Source organism: Phalaenopsis equestris, unplaced genomic scaffold (assembly GCF_001263595.1).
Source record: "Phalaenopsis equestris unplaced genomic scaffold, ASM126359v1 Scaffold000118, whole genome shotgun sequence".
NCBI classification, from domain to species: Eukaryota; Viridiplantae; Streptophyta; class Magnoliopsida; order Asparagales; family Orchidaceae; genus Phalaenopsis; species Phalaenopsis equestris.
In genome coordinates this window covers 81,273-93,868 of record NW_018164560.1, presented here as the reverse complement: position 1 = coordinate 93,868, position 12,596 = coordinate 81,273, and the positions used below count along the sequence as shown (strand labels likewise).

Genomic DNA, 12,596 nt, shown 5'->3' with positions numbered 1-12,596 from the left:
TGAAAGTAACTTTTATAACTAATAAAAAATGAGGAATTTATTCACTTACCATATAAGTATATGAATTCATATATATAATATTTAGATTTAATATTTATGTATATAATACTTTATTGTATTAATCATATCAAAAAAAATTAAATTGAAAATTATCTAAATGTTAGTAATATTTTTATATAGTTTCAATTTTTTGATATTATATAACTAAATATTAAAATTTAGGTGCTAGATACCTGAATATATGAACAAAATGTAATTCATGTGAATCTTCTAAATTTTTTTTTATTTATCAAATTCCCTACAAATATATTATTTATAATTAATCAACTTTAATATTAGCTCATTTTAAAATAAAGGTTTAAATTTAAAGTACATTATGAAAACAATAGTAGTATTTTTTTCTAGTAGTCACTTATAGGCTCTGCGAGCTCTGCGAGTGAGTAATGATGTGAGTGGAATTAGTTTCTTATTGTGGATTCCACAAGTGATAATAATGTGAAAGATACATTCATAATTAGATTCATAAGAGGGGAAAAGTGAAGGAATGTCATGCTAGAAAAAGAATGCATGATAAACCATGATTAGATAATTGTGCTTGCTCATCCATCTGATTTTTAATGCTAAGTTTATAAGACTTTGGGTTTTTAGACATTCTATCATGGTTATAATAGCTCAAAAATATATGACAAAATGTATAAAGTCTGCCAAAAAATATTATAACATTCCACATCCTATAATATATCATGAAATAACATTTTATGATGTTTTATAGAGTTCTATTAGACAATATTATATTTCATCATAATAGACAAATTCAGATGTTGAGAAGGCCTAAAAAATGAATTGATAGACTGATAGAGTTTGTTTTTAAATTGCAACTTCATTTTTAAAAAAAGACAGACTATACATCATTGTCACTACCGAACCATAACGTCAAATTGAATATCAAATTTCATCATATCGTCATTCAAATCATGACTTTAATAATTTTTATTATTTTTGGGCATCCCAGTATGTTGAAATAGCAAAAAAATGCATGATGTAATATCTCAAAGTTGTCGAAAAAAACAATAATGTTTCATAATATCATATAACATATCATGCTACACATCTCTTGTGTGACCCTATCCCTAAAATTTTTTCTTTAGGTTAAAACTTTGTTGAGGGAGTCCTAAACTTAAAGAACATACAATCTTACCATGATGTGATCAAAATATTAAGTTTTTTGTTTTACTTTTTTATGATAAACTGGTTATTCATTATGTCAAAACTTGAAGAACATTGCCATCTTAAGGACTTGAGGTTTGTAGCTCTAGGCAAATTACATATAAAATCTATTTCATAAGAGTATGTGTATAAAAGTTAGTGTATTTGGGCTAAAAAGGACTTTGTCAAAAAGGTTTAAACCGTCAAATGGGAGCTTGGATAAGTTATTTTCGTACCCCATTCTCACTTGAAAGTTCTTGTAGCTGAAGATTCACTTTATTTTAAAAAATATATATATTTCCCATCTATAAACTTTTCCCTCTCATCTCTCTTCATAAAAAAGTTGAAAAAAAGCATCATCACCGAAATCAATTTCCCAACATCAAATTGAAAATTTAACTCAAATGATTGATTCTTTAGATCTTAAGATTCATGAAGGTAATAATAAGAATAGAGTGTTATTTGAGGAGATAAAAAAACAAAATGAAAGATTTAAAAGATCAAGTGCAAACAATCTTAAATTTTCTTCAAAATAATAAACTCCCTTCCACGGTGCTTAACCAAATTAACTTTACACCATTAAAATAAAATGTATCATTCTTAGAGCCCAGAGAAGACCAACTTCATAGAAGAAATCCTAATCTTCAAAATGGAGGTAGAAGGGACCATCTTTATTAGAATAATGATGAATTTAATGACCTCTCTAGGACAGTTAAAGTTAAAGCTCCATCATATGATGGAGCCCATGATCCAAATAAATTCTTAGATTAGTTAGTCCAAATGAATGATTTCTTTATTGGCATAAGATGGATGTTCATCAAAGAGTTGCATTTACCAAAATAAAATGTATTGGTCATGTTAAAATTTATTGGAATAATACAATAGCTAAAAAATAAAGATTGGGAAGGAACACTCTCACTTGGACTGAAATGAAGGAGATATTAAGAACTAATATTGTCATAGACATCATGATAGAAAATTACATGGTCATTTATTTACCTTAAGGCATGGTAGTCTTCCTGTGACTAAATACTTGAACACATTTGAAGACCTAATTGCTCGGGTCGACTACATTGATAACGATCAACAATTGACCAATAAATTTGTCATTGACCTTAGGTGGACATTAAAAATGAAGTTGAGCTATTTGAACCCAAAACCCTATAAGAGGCCTTTCATTATGCATTGTCAGTAGAAAATCAAAGGAAATCGACCTCTTTCATCTCAACCCATGCCATTGCTAGAGTTAGTCTTAAAACTTAACCACATCTTGAACCTAATCATGTCAGTTGGGTCAATCATACATCTCTACCCATCACAACTAAGTGTCTCATTCCTAATTGGTAGTTACGAAGATCAAATATTATGTGATGTTGTTCCCATGGATATTGCTCACATCTTATTTTATAGAACTTGGTTGTAAGACTTTAATGTTATCCACCATGGTATAGAAAATACTTTTATTTTTAAACATAATAATAAACATATTAAGCTTATCCCTGTCAAATCCTTAGAAAATGTACCCACCATAACACCTCATAAAAACAATTATGATTTATAAACTAAACCCACTTTTAAGAAAAGTGTTAAGCTTCAATTAATGGTTGTAGGAAATCCTTTTGTTACAGACAACATTATCATTTCTGATCTTGAACACCTTATTTGCTCCATTAATTCTAAAAATAAAAACTGTTGGATTTGAAAACATAAAAGAGAAATTTTTTGATATGCCCTTCAGTAGTATCAAACAGTTGTTCATCAAGAAAATTCTCATTTATCTCCTATTCATAAACACATGAATTTTTTTGGTCCAATCTCGATAATTAATCCGTTATTTGATTCTCAATACCTTTCATATCGACTATTTGATATCAAACTCTTATAGTAATCGGACCCATCTGATTAACCTTAGTTTGACGTCCTTTTTCAACATTAGATATTGAATAAATGAATGGTCAGCATGAACAATACATTTAGTTCTAATCAAATAAGACCTAAATTGTTTAAATGCATATATTATAGTCAAAAGCTTCTTCTAAGTAGAAGTATAATTAATTTGAGCTTCATTAAAGGTCTTACTGGCATATTATATATCTATAAACATCTTATTATGCATTTGTCTCAATACTGCTCTAATAGCATTGTCACTTGCATCGCACATTAACTCAAATAGTCTCTCCTGATCAGGTGAGACAATTATAGGAGTTGTGACCAACTTCTCTTTCAAAGTATTAAAGGCATTCATGATTAAAATTAAATAGAACGTCCTTTCCTTAAAGATTTCATGGAGGTTTAGCTATTTTAGAAAAATTCTTAATATAAAATTCAACATGTCTCAAAAAAATTTCTAACTTCCCTCACAATGGTAGGAGGTTTCTCAATGATATGAATTGTTGTTAGGTTCACTTCCATGCTTCTTTCAGGAACTTTATGACCAAACACAATTCTTCTAGAAAACATGAGTTGACACTTCTCTCAACTGAGAACAAGGTTGGCCTCTTCATAGCATTTTAGCACCTTAGTTAAGTGATCCAAGCAAGAGTCAAATGAAGAGTCAAACACTAAAAAAATATCCATAAAAACTTTTATCCCCTTTCCAATTAGGTCACATAAAATTGACATCATGCATTGTTGAAATGTAGCAGGTGCATTATATAACCTAAAAGAAATTCTTCTAAAAGCAAAAGTCTCATAAAAACTTTAAAATATTGTCTTATCTTAATCCTTCAAAGCAATAAGGATTTAATGATACCCATAATTCCCATCGAAAAAGCATAAATATGTGTGGCCAGCTAGCTTATCCAACATTTGATCCATAAAGGGTAAAGGAAAATGAGCTTTCTTGGTGGTAGCATTTAGTTTCCTATAATAGATACATATACACCACCCATTGACATGTCTAGTTGGGATTAATTCATTTTGTTCATTTATTGACACAGTCATTCCTCCTTTCTTTGGTACACAATGGATAAGGCTAACCCAGACAATATTTGATATGGGATAGATAATACCTACATCCAGCCACTTCAAAATTTCTTTCTTTATGACTTCTTTCATAACAGAGTTTAATTTCCTTTGAGGATTTGCTCTGAGTTTATGATTTTCTTCCATTAAGATCCTATGCATACATATGGAAGGACTAATCCCTTTTATGTCTATTAAGGTCCATCCGAAAGTTTTCTTAAAACTTAAAAGTACATTCATAAGTTATTCCTCATGTGAATTAGTCAAATCTGAGGATATAATAACTAATAATGTAGATAACTTCCCAAAATAATCTTGCTTTAAATATTTGGGAAGCACCTTTAACTCAAGTTTAGGGCGTTCCTCAATAGAAGGAATAAGAGGTATACAATTTTCCGTTCTATCAAGTATTTCAAACTTCTCCCTAACTATTCTTGGATTATCTTCAACCAATAAAGCAGATTCATCCTCAATATCACTTGTTTCCTTTTTTATCAAAATGTGCTCCTGTGGTTTAACTTAACAACACTCTCGAAATTGATGGCTTAATAGATGATCTATGAGATCCATCCTACAACATGAATCTTCATTACAATCAGAAAGAAATTTTTTTTATCTTAACACATTGAATGTTACCTCTTGATCATTTACTCTCATCATTAACTTTCTCTTTTGCATGTTAATCATAGCACAACTAGTGGCTAGGAAAGGTCTACTTAGTATGATGAGGATTTCCATATCTTCCTCCCTATCTAATACAATGAAATCAACAGGGGAGATGAATATTTCCACTTTCACTAGAACATACTTTATAAACCCCTCAGATAAGTGATCGATTGATCAGCAAGTTGAAGGGTAATAGTGGTGAGATCCACATCTCCTAATCCCGGCTTCTTAAAAATAGGCAATCGCATAAGGTTAATACTGACACACAGATCACATAAAGCCTTCCCATAGAATTTTTCTCCAGTTGCACATGAGATAATGAAGCTCTCACGATCCATAAGCTTTCGAGGAAGTTTCTTCTGAATGATAGCATTGCACTCCTCACTAAGGGCCACAGTCTCGAATTCTCCAAAATTTCTCTTCTTGTTGAGTATATCCTTCATGAACTTCACATAATTGGGCATCTGTTCAAGAGTTTCAGCAAACGGGATGTTAATGGTCAGTTTTTTGAAAACTTTAAAGAACAGTGAAAATTGTTAATCCACCTTTTGTTTCTGGAGTCTCTGAGGAAATTGTGGTGGTAGTCTTTCTATGTTTTTTTTAGTGGGTGAGACTGGTCTTTCTAAATCCTTGGAAAGGTCTTCCACATATCGTTAAGGTTCACATTCTCTTTCTTCTCCTTAGAATCTTTCTAAACCACATTCTATAATTATCTTCCACTCTTGACTTGACAACTTTAACATGCTCATTATTCTTTTCCTTAGGACTAAGCTCAGTGTTACTGGGAAGAATTCCTTGGGGTCGAGTGCAAAGTGAAGTAGCAATTTGACCCAACTGGTTCTCTATATTCATAATAGTTGCACCTTGCCTTCGTAACTGACTCCTCATTTGCAACACAACCTCCTCCAAAGATAATTTCTTCTTCTTGAATTGTGGGTTAGAGTTAAATTTTGGAGGTAAGAAGGTCCCAGGTTCAATCTACCCTGATTTTTCCATTTTCCAAAAGGGTTTGGTTGCTTACTATTACCCCCTCCCTATTGTTGGTTTTCTTCACCTTAATTGTTATTTCAATTAAAGTTATGGTGATTCTTCCAACTGGGATTGTAATAGTTAGAATAGGGGTTGTTTATCCTATTGTTAATTACATTTATAGTCTCAAATGATGTAGTGTTAGCATCAACCTAAGATCCTTGAGGTTAGTTCATCCCAAACTGATCTAACTTTTTAGAAACTGAGAAGTTAAAATAGAAAGCACGTCTATGTCATGTATACTTGCTACCTTTATGGGGTTAACTCTTTCAAAAGGCCATTAAAAGGTGTTGGTAGCCATCTCCTCAATAAGAGAATAGACTTCATCAAATGGTTTTGACATTTGCGACCAACCAGCGACGTCATACTTCATCAAATGGTTTTGACATATGTGACCCACCAGCGGCAGCATACTTCATCAAATGGTTTTGACATATGCGACCCACCAGCGGCGACATCATTAATGAACTTAAGAGATTCTACTAAACCATTATAAAAAGACTGAATTATCAATCAATCAGGCAGTACATGATGGGGGCACTTTCTAAAATGTTCATTTAATCGTTCTCAACGTTCATGAATTGACTCACCTTCATATTGACAAAATGAAGTAATTTCATTCCTCAATTTAGTCATTTTTGAAGAGGGGAAACACTTGGCTAAGAATTTATGGGCTACGTCACTCTACAACATAATTGATCCAGGCGCTAATGAATTTAACCACATATTAGTTTTGTCCCTCAAGAAAAAAGAAAAAAGCCTAAGCCTAATAATAGTATTGGATACACCGTTATAGTGAAATATAGCGCAAAGTTCTATGAAACTCGCTAAGTGCAAGTTAGGATATTCAGACCTTATTCCCCCAAACTGATTGTTATGCACAATTTGGATGATATCAGTTTCAATGCAAATGTGTAACACTTCTACGATAGAGGTCTGAATGCTTAAGTGAATTTAATCTATCGTAAGGTTAGCTTAGTCCCTTAATGGTCTATGTACATCATGAACTGATTGATGGGTTTGTTCCTGAATTTATGTTGTTATATGGGTTGTTCGTCATCTCTTCTATAAGTTGTTCAAGTCTCTTTTGTTTTTTTGATTTGCCTAATAATTCTTTCTAACTCAGAATCATATGGTGCAAGTCCTGTAAACCCTGAACTACACATACATAAACTAGAGAATCTAATAAGTAGAGTTCACACACAATCACACAATAAATATTTTTGAATTTTCTTAATTTTTCAAAAATAGGAAAAAAATAGATTAAACACAATCAATTAACACTAAAACTTTTCCAAGTCTAAGGCCTAGAGGTTCAACTAAAATTCTCCTAAGTTAAATACATCGTCGCTCCCCGGCAATGTCACCAAAAACTTGATGCTCATTTCCAAGTGCAACTACACTCTAGGGGCTCACACAATTGCACATGTCTTATCGGAAATAACAAATTTTTTAGTATGGAATGTTGATGCCACGAGGAGCAAGGGAATCAGACTTAGAAAAAGTTCTAATCTACTAGTTTCGCTCAGAGTTTGGAATTTAGATTGAGTTAAAGTCCTACAAACTAATGTTATAGTATCTAAAGCAAGTGAAAGTATAAATCATATAGAAGCCCTAGGTTTTGGATTAATGAATATCAGGCTCTAAAGCTATCATCCCTTGTAATGATGTAAGTAGAGTACATGAAATTCGAAGTGTTAATTGTAAATTTTGCTAGTTAAAAATGGGAGCAACTCTCTTCTTCACCCTCTCCTTAGTGCATAAAGAAGATTGGTTAAAATGACTTTAATTCCTTAAAACCTATTTTGAACCTAACAAAAATTATTTCCTTAAAATTTGCATCTCCCTCCATATAAAATGAAGGTGGTCATGCTTGATATAAAGAATATGAATTTTAAGCAAATCCCTCTATATAAAAAGAAGGTGGTCATGTTTGATAAAAAGAATAAGAATTTTCAGCAAGATCTTGTACTATTCCTAATATGCTCACTTAACTAGACATGTATGATGAATAAATAAGTGAATGAGAATAGGTTAATAACTTTGCAATTGATAATATTTGAGATTTATGCAGTTGAAAAATCATGTCACAAATTGATGTCATATATAATAAATATGAGGGCTTCTTTTACATTACTATTCTTCTAATAAAGCTAGTGCATGATATTTTTTTATTATGTCCAATTCTATCACATAACTACGTCAACGAATTTTTCATCAAATAAATCCCTAAATCATTTTAGATAAGAAATTTGAGAGGACTAATACCTCTTTTTTTTTTAATAAGATTTGGCATCAAATATAAGATTTTTATGATGGGCTAGTTGTTAGAACTATGTTCAACGAACCATTAAGCTCAAATAGCCATCCTATCCACCACTAGATGATGAATTTTAGATTTCAATCTTGTTGATCAAACATGATCATCTATTATGGAAGAACTCCTTGGGCCTCGATTAAATATCAATAAAGAAAAATGAAATTACGGTTGGATCAAAGATAGACAGGATGTAGATGATCAACAAAAAATAATATTTTGATGATAACTCGTCTTAATCAACTACAGTCTATCTTTTTTATTGGAAGTCATAATATATATTTTACTTCATATGTCGCTATTTATATGAGAGGAGATATTGTGATTCCTTTTCTTAAAGAAAATAAGGGGGGTTAATGTTTACAAGCACGACTATGGTGGACAATAACATGCTTGCCCATGTATCACATAATTTAAAGCAATGGAAACATAATTACAGTATGTTATGAATAATAGAAAATTAGAAATCTTAACAAAGCCTAATTAAATCTTTGATTGACAAATAAATACTCATGCGTTTTTATTTTTAGGGTATATCATAATATGTATGTATGTATGTACGTGTATATATATATATATATATATAACATTAATGGATCCAACAAAAATCTTAAATTATCTTAATTAACTTAAAAGACTTATTGATTCTCAATTGCTGTCATTAAGTAATTAGTCAACTTGCTATCCTAGCATGATATTTCTGACATAAAATTAATAATGATTTTGATAATCTTATTATGTTCTATTTAATTGCAAATTCTTCTAAATATACAACTACTAATTCACAAATTATTCTATTAGCCTTCATATTTGACCTACCGAAAACTATTTTTTATAACTGAAATTTGTAATGGTCATAATTGAACCCAAAATTTTCTCTCTCTCTCCCTCTATATATATATATATATATATATTAAGGAATGGTCAGGGACTATTATACAAGCCTCCAACCACTCCTAATGTGTCTAGCAATTCAAGTACCACTTTTCTCAAGACCAACTGTGTCAGAAGGGATTCGAACCCTCAACCTGAATGGTCTTATATTATGGATACTAAACAACATGCCGAAACGCGCGACACACGCACACACACATGCACACCGATATATATATATAAGAGATTGGCCAAAGACTATTAGAAGAGCTTGCAGATCAATCTCATGTGCCTAAGAATTCCATTACGCACATAGGCGGGATAGAACCCGTGAACTCAGTGGTCTTACAAACTCTACCAACCAAAAGAATCATGATAGGCGGCACAATATGTTCTCTCTCTATAAAAAAATAATAATAAAAGAAAAACCATAAAAGATTTCACAACCATTAGAGTAAAGGCAAGGTTATATTCCTTGGTAATCTTAAATTATAGTCACATACTTGGGTCTCCAAGGGTCAAACTTTATTTTGAGAAATCTGTCTTTGATGTTGAGAGTTGCTCTTATTACTAATCTGCCATTGAATGATGACTAATGTTTATCACACCAGTCCACTATTAATGGTCAAAATTTACCCTGCAGACGTACCTTCTTTCGGTAGATTGTGCATAATTTTTAAGCAATGAATTACCAATAATTTTTTATAAGATGCACGGATTTTTGTCGGTCATATATACGACATGAAATTATTTTAGTTAATTAAAATTTTCAAAAAAGAAGGCACACGCCCTAAATTAATAAATTAATTTTTTTTTAAATATTTTTTTTAAAATTAAAATTTAAAGATATATATTTATGTGAAATTTAAAAAAGATTTTCATATATGCCTCTGATTTTTTACATATTTACCAATTTAACACTAAAATTTTAATTTTTATGTCACCTTTTATATATATATATATGTGAATATGTGTATTTCACTTTTTAAAATTAATAATAATGTTATATTACATATATGATGTGTAAAAATTTGGTGGCATAAATGTAAAAAATCAAAATTTAGTTGTTAGATATGTAAGAATATAAGAATTCAATAACAATTAAGACACTGAACCTTCCATTTTTTTAATTAATAATTGATTATAAACTTAAAATTTTAATATAACACAAATTATTATATACTTATTTTCTTATGTTATAAACTAATTAATTTTCTTAAAAAAATTAAGAGTCAATGGGGAAAATTTTTATTTTTACTATTTTTTTTTTATTTTTTATATTTTAATTTAAATTAAAAAATATTTGATTCAAATAACTTTATTAAAAATCAAATTTTTAATATTTTAATTATTTTTAAATACAAATTGATTTATATTTTAAAATTAGAAATAAAATATATAATCAAACAAAAAAAAATCAAAATACTTATAAATTTTTAGAAGTTAATGTTATTATTATTATTTTAATTATTCTTCGTATTTTACTTATTTAATTTTTATTTATATTTCAAATATTTTATTATAATGACATGTCCGATACATATCCATATCCTACATTTTTAATAATAAATATCTTGTGTTCGTATTACTGTATCTGTATCAATGCAACGTACATTTTACAGATAACCCAAACCTGCTAGAACCTGAAGAGTGCATACATAGGGAGACATATTCTCAAGTTTTCAGACTAAATACCAAGAAGAGCATGAAAAAATATTATATCCGAACTCTGGATGTGCGGACAACGGCCCGTATGCGGTGAGGAGGGCGGAGGTCCAATTCCTCCCCTCCTTCACTGCATCCAGGCGCACATCTGGAGTCCGGATGTAAATTTTTTCAAAGAGCATTCACTGAGGGATATCGCAATAAAATTGCCACATTTGAATATTAGCTAATGAATGTAATCCAAGGAGCCCAAAAAATACATCAAGCACAGAAAAATTTTGGAACAAACTTACCAAAAAAAGCAACCCATTTCCAACATAAAACTGGAACATCCACACCACCGCCCCACCACCACCACCCACCCAACTGCAGTAGCTGGTGACAAAAGAACATCTACAAATGTGAATTCTTCTAACTTGGACGAAGAATTCTGTCAAAATAATTCCGCATCTCAGGGATAATGCGTATTATCAGTTCGGAATGCCTGCTCATCAGATGTCAATGAGAACATTGTAGAAAGAAAATATGTTGGGAAAAAAAAATACCATTTTTATTCAGATGTGAAAACGTTAAATTTTAGGGGAAATATTTACGTACGGAGAACGCACGCAGCTCTACGTGCGTAATCCCCTCCCAATAACCTATGCGGAAGTTATAGGGGGTTATTGAGGAGTTAGTTATTTCGGCATTATTTGGAGTCAATACCCTGACACCAGAGAAAATGTGAAAGTGTGACCGCAGAGGGTACTAACTCCAAATAACGCTGAAATAACCGCAACCCCCCCCCCCCCCCTCGCAGAGGTTATTGAGCGGTTATTGGTAGGGGATTACGCACAGAGAGCTGCTTGCGTTCTCTGTACGTAAATAGCGCTTAAATTTTAGAGGCTCGCATGGATCATAGAAGCCAAAAATAATCCAATTACAACCAATTACAATGCCAAAGCCATGTGGAGAACATTCACGTATGCTAAAGCGCATAATACCAGAAACTTACCATGGCCTCGTGCGTGTCTTATCAAAGTGCTCCAGAATAAAAAGAATGCATGTTTGCCTCAATGACATGGCATTATAGGCCTCTGAAAGCTCATACATAGAATAGATGTTGTCAAGATTCACAACCTGAGAGATGTGATAAGCTTGACCGTTTATAGAGTGACCAGCATATATAGATGTTTTAGGCAAACAAAAGAATAGAAAAAGCAAATGCCAACCTGCGCAATGGCATACTCGCACAAACGTTTCAGACCTTCGAGAAGATATTGATCAGCAGCTCGAAGAAGATCTTGTGCAGCATCGGTCGATATTTCAACAGATCCTGTGTAGATAAATCTATGGAGAAGGAGCAGTTCGTGTGTTAGAAAGCTCAGCACTGATATTGCAAGAAAACAAAATGTAGTTACACACCTCATCATCAACTCAAATACTTCCCATTTAATATTTGGGATCTCGATGTCTCTCGTGTCCTTCTCCTAGTAGTTCAGAAAGAGCGGGTGTTCAGATCACAACATATCAAAGGATTGAAATATACGCAGAAGAATTATATAAATCAGGATCAGCAAAACTATTGGTATTAGCATACAAGCACAATATGTAGCTGGTAGAATATCGACAAGTGCGAACAAAATTCAATAATCGAGATGATGCTGACAATAATAATGCAGATGGTGACTGGATGGTAGCCTATTGGAAAATAATAATTTATAATTCACAAAAAGAGAACAATAATAAAAAGGAGACTGAAATTAAACTAAAGGCCCAAACAAGAGCAGCAAGCATAAACAAGAGAAACCTATAAATCCCAATTACAAGTACACGATTTATAATGAGTATGTCAAAAAGAATGAACATGGAGAGATATGTGCGTTGCCAAGCTCTG

General features: G+C 31.6%; 2 protein-coding genes across 2 annotated transcripts in view; both read right to left on the bottom strand.

Annotated features, from left to right (window-relative positions):
- Window positions 1-4,979: 4,979 nt before the first annotated feature.
- Window positions 4,980-5,300, bottom strand: LOC110021057. The gene has a single exon (XM_020719387.1). It carries the CDS (start codon window positions 5,298-5,300, stop codon window positions 4,980-4,982), a length of 321 nt encoding a protein of 106 aa, XP_020575046.1.
- Window positions 5,301-10,909: 5,609 nt separating this feature from the next.
- The window catches only part of LOC110021048 (ARM REPEAT PROTEIN INTERACTING WITH ABF2), a 36,295-nt gene continuing 34,608 nt past the window's right edge, over window positions 10,910-12,596 (bottom strand). The window contains exons 16-19 of the mRNA XM_020719378.1: window positions 12,125-12,189; window positions 11,932-12,049; window positions 11,715-11,839; window positions 10,910-11,204 (exon numbers count right to left, since the gene is read on the bottom strand). Coding sequence (XP_020575037.1) covers window positions 11,132-11,204; window positions 11,715-11,839; window positions 11,932-12,049; window positions 12,125-12,189 — 381 coding nt within the window. The 3' untranslated portion in view covers window positions 10,910-11,131. The remainder of the gene's footprint in view (window positions 11,205-11,714; window positions 11,840-11,931; window positions 12,050-12,124; window positions 12,190-12,596) is intronic.

Excerpts from the sequence above, each read along its gene's own strand:
- LOC110021057 (XM_020719387.1), bottom strand. The coding sequence starts at position 5,300 with ATGCCCAATTATGTGAAGTTCATGAAGGATATACTCAACAAGAAGAGA.